The 10,033-nt window shown below is 52.4% G+C and overlaps 1 protein-coding gene across 1 annotated transcript; it reads right to left on the bottom strand.

The window, feature by feature from the left end:
- Positions 1 to 2,810: 2,810 nt before the first annotated feature.
- On the bottom strand, positions 2,811 to 9,678 carry LOC148816230 (CCN family member 1-like). Its single transcript, XM_088940680.1, has 5 exons — positions 9,525 to 9,678; positions 7,445 to 7,655; positions 6,429 to 6,779; positions 6,096 to 6,298; positions 2,811 to 5,355 (listed from the first exon to the last, which is right to left on the bottom strand). The coding sequence occupies exons 1-5, from the start codon at positions 9,591 to 9,593 to the stop codon at positions 5,044 to 5,046; spliced, it is 1,146 nt and encodes a 381-aa protein (XP_088796806.1). The 5' UTR covers positions 9,594 to 9,678; the 3' UTR covers positions 2,811 to 5,043.
- Positions 9,679 to 10,033: the final 355 nt, after the last annotated feature.

Raw genomic sequence — 10,033 nt, 5'->3', positions numbered from 1 at the left:
GAAAGGCGGGGGGGGGGGGGCGCGCACAGGGGTGTCTCCCTTGTTCGATCCTTGACCCCGTGTCCCCAGAGAACCCCCCCCCACCCCCACCCTGTCCTTTCCAGCACATTTCCTGTTCCTCTGTCGGTACAGTGCTGAAAGTCACAGGGCCCCGCGAGGCCGGACAGCACCTGGTGCTTCCTGTCTGGTTTCTCAGCCAATGTCAACTGCAGCAGCAGCAGCAGCAGCAACAGCCCTCAGACAAACCCAGTACCCCCTCCCTCCGGGCCTGCTGTGGACTCACCAGCCTGCTGCCATCGCCCCCCCAGGGCTGATACCTCCCCCCGAGCTGACACCTGGGCCGCCAGACGCACCCTGAAGAGGATGAGACTTTTTGTGACGGGGGGGGGAGTCCCATGTTTTGTGTTCTGTCAACAAAAAGGCCCAGTTCACATATAAGGGCAGAGACAACACGGTAGGGACCCAGGGATGTGGTGTAGCGAACGTGGACTTCCCCTCGAGCGTCCCTCGGGTCGCCGGCCTCCGAGCGCTCCTCTCTGGGCCCTTGGCATTCTGGGAGTGCTGTTGCCGCGGGACACCGGCTCTGTGTGCAATAACTCCCCCGATGAGACACTTTACCCTTTACTCCCAGCCTGGCGCAATTCACCTTGACACGGCAAACAAGGGGGTCGGGGCGACTTTCTGTGGGGAGAAAAGTGTAAAACTCAGCGTAAAAAGTACCAATAATAGCTCCAGTTCCCGTTTCTCCAGAGGAAAACAGGGGCAGGGGGTGTCTGGGCCCGTCGCCGGGGCAACAGTGGAATGCCTCTCATGCTCAGCAGAGTAGGCCTCAGCCTGTCGCCTAGTGACAGACCCTCGACCCCGGCAAACTCGCATGGCAGAAGGAGGCCGCTGGCGCAGTTTAAATAACCTTGTTTTAAAGAGTCATCATACCGCCATATTGCAATTATTTTTGAAGCTGGACTCCATGGAAACAGAGAGCCAACGAGCGAGACAGGCCGGGCAGACAATCCTAGGCAGCGTTGCTAGGCGATGTTTGCAAAGTTATAGACAATATGGAGCTGTGGAGGGAGGGGGCTGGTTGTCTGTTCGGATTGTATGACCTTGAAGGAATCTTCATCCCGGGCTGAGGCGTCCTGTTTTTGTGAGAAAGAGCCAGACACAGGCCAGCGCCCGCAACGCAAAGGAATCCTGGCGATCGTGGCACTTCGCGATGCAACGTGTTGTGATTTACACGGACATCCTCCCCCAGAAACACGGGTGGAGGGATATTCCCAGGAATCACAAGAACCCTGAGCCTGGCACCGGGCACCAGAGTCCCAAAGGCTCAAAGTTGACGTGGATCAGTAGGGCGGCCCGAGGTTGTGAGGTCAGCCTCAGAGTGAGGTCTGGGTAACCTGTTCGTGTCATCTTGCACGTCATCTGGAACATCGTGCGCGGGTGTCAGCAGGTGTGATCGCCGCTCTGACAAAACTGCAGTTCCCCCCCCCCTCAAGACCTCTCTGATCCCACCCCGCCCCCCAAAATTAAAGACACACTAGATATCCCACAAGCACCTGCAGCCAGAGCCCCGACCAGCATCTTTCAACATCCTGCAGGAATAAGCCCCGTTTTCCTGTTTGAAAGTGCCTCTTGGCTTGCTCGCCATCGTGGAAACCCCTTTAATCGCCAACGAAATACACCGGCCCACGGCCCGCCGTGGACCAAATTGGGCCAGTTCCTGCTGGCACTGGGGTGGCGGGGGGGGGGGGAGGGAGGGAGGGGGCCGAGTGTGAAATTTGCGAGCTGGGTGTGATGTTTGAGGTGCAGAGCCGGTCTGTGTGTACAAAACTGGCAGCGCATGAGCTCTGACAGGGTCAGAGAGGCCAGTCTTGTTACCCTCCCTTGCCAACCCCCACCTCTCAGCCTCTGTGCCTCATGACGGCTGGCCTGCATGCTTCCAGTGAAGAGTCCCTGACATATGAGACCATCGAGAGCCATCGGGTTGATAAAAATCAAATACATACTCTTTTGCACAGCCTCCGGCTTGCAGCTGGAGGACCTGGTGAGCTGTGCTGTAGTCCAGAGCTCCCAGGCAGAGGTGCGTGCAGGATGCTGATCGATCTGCCAGGGTCTGGGGTCTGACCCCTGTCTGGCGCCTTGAAGGAAGAGAACTGGACACTCCCGCCTCACTCCCAGTGGCCCAGGTTTTGCAAAACTCTCACGAATAGATGTTTACAGTGAACAAGTACGGGGCCAGCGAAGTGAAATTTGTTTTTGCTCTGTACTAATGCACTCTGGATTCCAGATCAAAAGATTAAGGCAAAAGCATAGGATTTTATCTGTTGTGTCTGGGTGTCATTTTGCCTACAAGTTTAACTGTGTTAGAGCAATATAATTTAGTCCGCTCCCTCCCCATTTCAGGAGAGTATTGGGACAAAAGGCTGACTGAGGTTTCTAATGGCACAAGCCTTCCGTGTTACATTAATTGTGAAAAGACAAAAGAGCTGTTAATTTATAGCCTTGGAGTTTACTTTTTGGGTCTGCCTCACGATTTCGAAGGCAGAAAACGAGTTGTCTGTGCCAGAAAAGCAGGCAATCGTGAATGACAAGAGCAAAATATACTTCAGTTAGAACAACCGTAGAGAGATTTGGAATGGCAAAAATCAGCAATATGGAATGTCATCAAAAAGCAAAGAAACTACTGAAGGAATTAACAATTGGTAAAGACCAGATTCTCCAAGGAAGATGACAATGACTGCTGACGGACCAAAAAAAACAACTCTTGGAAAAACAAAAATGATCTCAAATAAAAGTCAGACTAGCGTGAGTGTAATGGATATTTATATATTTATAAATATTTTCATAAAAAAGAGACTTTTTAATGACACTGAGAGACATTCAAGGTATATATTAACAAAGCAGAAGTCTTAAATATACAGGTCTCGTTCCAATACAAGAGAGCCTCTGTCAAGCAGCTAGCTACGCCTCAAAAAATGAAGCAATGTCACAAAGTCACTCCACCAAGCGTGAAGTCTGTACAAATGCTACAGTGCACACACACACAGCCATACGACTATCAGGGGACGAATACAAAAAATCCATCCTTTTCTATTGCTAACCTGCTCCCCTTAAACGTTTTCAAAATTGAAAGTTTTCTGGTCTGTTTTTAGGCACCTGGAAACTGAAATCCAGTTTCACATGCTAGAGGGAGCATAAATAAATGGAGAGATTTTACTGAAAAGTTCTACGAAAGCATTAAAAGGATCCACAGCCTTTCAGAGGGGAGGATATCAGCAAGATGAACTTTGCTAATATATCAGAGCAGGGCAATTGGTGTGAAAGAGTCTGGGTAAGGGTGAGCAGTGAGAGATTTATACTTGAAGAGTCTCTTTAGACAGGAGAGATGGACGAGTATATGGACACGCCCATTGCCACACCCACAAGGGAGGGGACACAGTCACATACACACCCACAAGGGAGGGGCACAGCCATGGACACACCCACAAGGGAGGGGGTACAATCATGGACACACCCACAACCACGCCCATTCGGGAATTCACACAGACACGCAGATCAATCACCGAACTGGAATGATGTTCACAATTATATGCTAAAAAATAATAAACACATTCGGACAGGCAAGTTTACCTGTTCATACACTTAAACATTCATATTAGATTCAACATCAAGGCGAAGCCAAATGAGCCTGAATTCTTACATCCAAAAAAAATTGGAATTAGCGCTATCAGATAATTCCTGTTTTGTGTTCATGAACAGTACTTAAAAAACAAACTAAAAATCAAGAGCTTTTTTTTATATACCAATAAATAGACTTCTTTGCTTATATTGCCGGATAATGTTTGTGTCACTATTTTTTAAGGAATCTCACTACAAAGAAAAGACTTTGGTCCCACTATGTTTCTTTTCTGTAACACTATACACATAATTCTTTTAATTATTTTTTCATTTGAATGTCAGTATCACCAGTAGAGGTGTCATAGGAGCTGACGTGTTAACCAGAATATGGGTATATACAGTAAAAATTAAATTACTTGCATAAAAACATTTGACGTGGCAGTCAACTCACGTGAACCTTTTTTGGAAACTGTGATTATCTGAAGAAAAAAACACATAGGTTTTGAATCAAATTAACAAGTGAAATCCTACCCTCATCAAATTGTTGGAAAAAGAATATAGTGTGAAAGTACTTGGGGGGGGGGGGGGAAACTGAAGGTTTCACAATAGCATGATCCAAAATGCTATTGTGATCCAAAAAAAAAGAGTTTGTGCTACATAAACAGTTAGAGATATCCAACAATAGGGTCCGATCAGGAGCCTCGTCTGGCATTTATCCAGCTTCCAGAATATTTAATATCCAAGAGGAAGCGTCGATTCAAATTAAATTGGTTCTCCTTCCAGAAGACACAAGCTCCAATCAGGAGCTTTTCCGTGACATTAAAGTTCCCAACAGGGAGCTGCGTCGACAATAAGAAATTGCTTCTTTGAAGCTTGGCTGATTTTGATGCGGCTGGGCCTGTTTTTCTCCCCCCCACATCAGGTTCGAACCCCTTAGGCAAACCCTTATTTCTACTTGCAAGGCGGGTGTGCTCTGCACATGGAGGCGCTGCGATGAAGGTGATGCCGCGGGGGGAGGGTGGCGTTGGAGGGAGGAGAGAGAGTGGAGGGGGGGGGGGGCACCTGGCTGCTCTGTGGCTCTGTGGCTCTGGACCAGCCCCTTCGCAACGTGGGTACGAGCCGCTAAGTGTAGGGTTTTCTAGGAGTGATGGATCTTAGGCCCTGCGGAGCCTGATTGCATAGCTAGGGTACTGTCAACAAGGTGATCCTTGCTGGGCTGTATATGACTCGCTACAGATCGGCTAAAAACCCTCTTTAGCAGAGGCGTCGAGCACCAGTCCCCGCGACAGGAGGCTGCAGGGTCCATCATGGCAGGACAGGATGACCAGTACGTCTGAGCAGAGTCTCGGGGGCCGGCCCTCTGGGCAGTGCAGGCAGCAGGAGGGCGGTGGGGGTGCGGGCAGGCCCCGGCCGCCCAACCCTCCCTCAGCGAGCGAAGGTGTGGATGTCGTTGTGGAGGCGGACGGAGGGCAGGGAGCCCACCACGGGGGCGGCGCCCTGCTGGCAGTCGTCCCGACAGCGGCAGCGCTGGACCCACATGATGGCCCGCGTGAAGCTCTCCCCGTCCGGGCAGTGGAAGCGCAGGCGCACGGTGCGGGTGAGGGAGGGGGTGCAGCAGCGGGCGTCCGCGCAGGCGCCGCAGGAGCGCGGCCGGTACCGGCGGGCGGTGGTGCAGCCCGCGAAGGTGATGCGCACAGGCTCCCTGGGGCGCACTGTCCGCTGGCACTTCTTGCCCCTCTGGGAAGGAAACAGGGTGAGAGCATGTTTCTTTGGGTCCAGTCCTATAGCTGACTTAGACACAGGAATATGGTCAACTATAACAACAAAAATAATCATAAAACTGTATTTTATATAGCGCCTTCAAAGGTGGCTTCTCAAAGCGCTTTGAAGAACGACAAAAAGGGAAAAAAATACACAATATATATGCAATGAAAATACACAATGAGAGGAAATAGTAAATGGGAGTATGGAGTAGAGCAGGAGCAAAGGGGTATATGACAGAACCAGGTAAGAAAAGGCCCTTCTAAAGAAGAAGGTTTCGAGTTTAGATTTGAAGGAGTTTAGAGAAGGCGACTCTCTGATATCCTCAGGGATAGAGCTCCAGAGCTGTGGGGCACAGCAGGAGAAGGCCCTGTCACCCACAGAGTGTAGACGGGCTTGGGGGACAGACAGGAGACCAGAATTAGCGAAGGTTGTGAGGTGGAGAGCAGGACGACAGTAGCTCAGACAGGTACTGAGGTGCCGAGCCATGCAGAGCCTTATAGGCGAGCAGGAGGATTTTGAAGTCGACACGGAACTTGATGGGAAGCCAGTGCAGGGACTCCAGGATAGGAGTCATGTGATCAATCAGTTAATGTGACAGGAGACCAGAATTAGACGAGTGAAGGCTGCGAGGAGGACAGTATGTCAGACAGGTACTGAGGTGCCCCTGGTCCGCACCGGACCGATCGGAGCCCTTGGTGCCGCGGGTCACTTACTCTGAGCGAGAAGGTCACGTCAAGGTCACAGGCCCTGACCTGGCAGAGCCGCGTCTCTCTGACCAGGCGGCAATCGGGGTTGGTGTTTGTGACGCGGCTGGAGACGCCGATCCCGCAGGTGGCGGAGCACTCCGACCAGTCGGTGACCTGCAGCAGGCAGGGGGAGGGAGCCGGGATGGAAGACCTGGGCAGGGACCTCCACTCTGGTGGGCGGGGCAGAAGACAGGAGGAGAGGAGTGAGGGCGAGAGTACGCGGCTGCGAGAATACGGGACAGGGCGGGAGAGAGGGGCAGGGGAGACCGCCTGAGCCAGGACGGGCTGCCCTTGTCTCACCTGGGTAGGCCGGCAGGACATCAGGGTGCTGGAGGGTGGGCGCGAGCAGCTCGTTGCTGGCCAGCCCGGGGAAGGGGTCGGGGACCGGGGTGCGCTGGGGCTCCCCTGGGGGGTCCTCGCTGATGTGGTTGCCGCCATCGCAGGCCCACTCCTCGCAGCAGCGGCCCGGCGCCCTCACCAGGCGCGGGTTCGGGCAGGGCGGGGCGGGCAGGGGCACCTCGTGCGGGCACAGGGGCATGCAGCCCACCACGCCGTCCATGCAGCTGCACTGGTGCTGGCAGCTGGGCCGGAAGTCCTCGCCGTGCTGGTACAGGCGCCCGCTGAACTCGCAGGGGCGGCCCTGCGCCTCGGCTGCAGGGGCACAGAGAGGCGCTTGAGACCCCACGTGCCGTCTCACCCCCCCCCCCCCCAAAACAGAGATCAACGCTTACTCCGCCAATATAGCGCCTTGCACTCTGTGGTACCGTGCAGCAACGCTTCTGATGATAACCTCCTGGACAGTCACAACCAGACCAGTAATACTAAACTCTTGACTAAAGCAACAGATCAGATGCAAAAGCAGGACTCAAAGACCACTGTAATTAAACTCTGCACTACACCATCAGTGTAGTATGAACCGTAGCTAGAGGCCTGGTTAACGCCTCTGATTTAAGCTGCCAGTCAAGAAAACCGTCTGCAATTTCAGAAGGTCCCAGCCAGCTTGCCTTTTTCGGACTGAAGCTCGAACCTGCAAGAAGGATCCGCACTAATGCACCACTCATGACAGAGGGGTCACGTCCTGGTGCGTCCCCTTGTTTTACGTCCTTAAATTGAGTCCAGTGCAAAGATCTCGCAATGGGGTTCTAATATTGTTCCGTCATTCTCCTGGAATGAAAATAATCCACAGGACAGCCATGCGGATGAAATGGCCGAGACAAAGACAGCTGCCTCCCTCCCTCCCTCCTCCTGCACTGATCCCTTCTTCTTCTTGTCCTCCTTCCGCACAGCCTCACACCCCAGCCCCCCCCCCTGCGTACCTCTGCACAGTCCCCGGTCAGGCCTGCCTCCGGCCCCTAGGTGGCAGCGCAGGCCCTTGATGTGGTCGCAGGGCTGGCCGGGGCTGCAGTCCTGGTTGTACTGGCGCGCGCACACCTTGCAGCACCCGCAGGCGTCCAGCACCCAGCTCACCCCGGGGGGGCAGGCAGGGGGCGCGGGAGGGCACGAGCATCGCAGTGGGCAACTGCCGTCCTGGAAGACAGATCGAGGAGAGAGAGAGAGAGAGAGAGAGGGAGAGATTATATAAGGGCGCTCCTCCAAGTCCCTGATGATCAGGGCCTGACACAATAAACGACTGAGCTAACCACACAGCTGTTAAAGGGTCTTAATTCAGCGAGCCCGTAAAGCAGTGGGCGCGCTTAAGAGATTTCTGCAGGCTTGGGGGGGGGGGGGGTTGCGTTCGTTAAGCGCACTTGATTTCACTGGCCACGAAAGCACCGCAGGGTTTTGTTTTTATGGGACAAGGTTCATGCAACAGAGAGCAGCAAAGCAGCAATGAAGAGTGGAGCAGTTTGGGTGTCGAAAAGCAGGCCCAGTTTCGTAGCAGCCCCGAGGGGGGAGAGGGGGCTGTTAACAGGGGAACTGCAGGGCAGCTGCAAACCAGTGACACAGCCAGCTTGGCTCTGGGCTTTCGCGCCCAGCGGATGAGGCTTCACCGAACACAGGGCACTACAGCGACCAGGCTCATGTGCTGCTCATGGGCGTTTCCTGCTATTCAGCCAGCGCCCCCACCCCCTGGCAGCCGGGGCAAGCCGGCGAAAAGCCAAACGCACAAACTGCCGCCGCGCGACACAGCTGCCAATGCCCCCTGTTGGATGCAATGACATAAAAAAAAAACCAGCAACCGGCAATAAGACAGAAAACGCAAATAATAAGAGGATGTTTCGTTTTTTTGAATCCACTGGAAATGCATGCAACGAGGCAAGCGTGTGAAGTCTGGCAATAAAGGATCACGGCACAGGACTTGGTCTTTGTGACTTTCGGCATCCGTTGCGGTCTACCTGCCAAAGATGGGGTGTGGATAAGGAAGGCAAGAACCCAGAGTATCGAGGCATGGCCGTTTGCAGAAACACGTGGACTCTGAGAGATTTCCAAAGGCTCCAGTCTCATGTGTCGTGCAGTAAACTCAGTACTCCCATACCCCACCTCTTTATATGTACTGTACTATTTATACGAAAGAATAAATCAGATAAAGAATTAGGTAGACAGGATTACATAGCTGGGCCAGGTCTTCGGACGCACAGTGATATGTTTGTTGACACAGCTTGGGGAAAAGTGCAGGGTGGGTGATCACTGTAATACAGGCACGCATGCTCTTCTTTTGCCCGAAAACTTTCCATGTCTAATGCACAAGCTGCTACACGGAGGGCAGAATTCATCAAAGCCCTCCGATCTGCCTGTCTGATGCCTTCCACAGAATCTCGATCGTTGGTTCTAGTGGCGGCGGAGAACTGGGACCCGGAGGTGCAGATCAGAGCAGGAAACGCACAACATATTTCTACAAGCTATGGGAGCAGCATTGCAGTAGAATGGGAGCATCCTGCTGCGGGGGAGGTCCTGTATCTGGAGCAGTGTGAATATCTTGTAAAAAAAAAAACCCTTTTGAACAAATATTTTAGACTTGGAATATACATTTGAAAAGAAAACAAAAAAGCTTATTGCAATGAACAGAAAAAAAAAAGGTCTAGATCCTTAAACCCCTGTGGAAGGCTCAGTCTGTAAAGGGTTTCAGCAATGCTCCATTGCTTAAGTAACAATTTATTTCTCTAAAAAGAGGCAGAGTTTATTCCAGGACAGGTTTATATTCCACCCTGCGCTTGTAAAGCAGGACTACCCTCTGCAAGCCGCCTGCTCTGAGCTTCATGGTATAAACCACAGCTTGCTGTTAGAAAAGAAATCCTAGCACAGTTTTTTTTTCACATCAGATCAGACAGATGGGAAAGACACCGAATCCAGTCAGGGGGTGGGAGGGGTAGAGGAGATGGAGAACGAGAGAGAGAGAGAATAAAGTGCCTAGAATTAATAGCACTACAATTAATAAGGAGCAATTTCCAAACTTACCACTAGCACACAGCAGGAAAGGAACACCAGGGCACACAAACGTGCCCACTCCATCGCAGCAGAAAGCATGACGTCCTTTTGGCTAGTTCCAAATACTACTACAAATAATAATAATAAAATCAAAGGTCAAATTCACCAAAAGAAAACAGGCATCAATAAACGTCTCTCTGTCAGCTGTAAGAGGAGAGCAGCGATCCGCTCTGGGTGGGTTTCCAGGAGGGAGCAGTGGGACTCGTCAGGCAGTCTGTAGCTCGGGGCAGGGAATTCTTCTCAGAGCTGGTCAGGAGTTTCTGTGTGGATGCGCTGAGCGGTGCAGCTTGTCCTCTCCCTTCCTCTCTCCAGCGGCGCACAGAGCAGCACAGCTCCACTCCATTGAGAAAAACACACGGCAGCTCTCGCACTTATAGACGCAGCCAGACAGCCCCCACCTCTGACATCACCACCCCTTTGAGGGAGAGTGGGAAATTTATCGTGCTGACAGAGAGAGAGAGAGAAGGGAGGTGAGGGCG

This window comes from Atractosteus spatula, chromosome 23 (assembly GCF_055471065.1).
Source record: "Atractosteus spatula isolate fAtrSpa1 chromosome 23, fAtrSpa1.hap1, whole genome shotgun sequence".
Classification (NCBI taxonomy): domain Eukaryota; kingdom Metazoa; phylum Chordata; class Actinopteri; order Semionotiformes; family Lepisosteidae; genus Atractosteus; species Atractosteus spatula.
The sequence above is the reverse complement of the archived record's forward strand: the minus strand, read 5'-3'. Positions and strand labels throughout refer to the sequence as shown.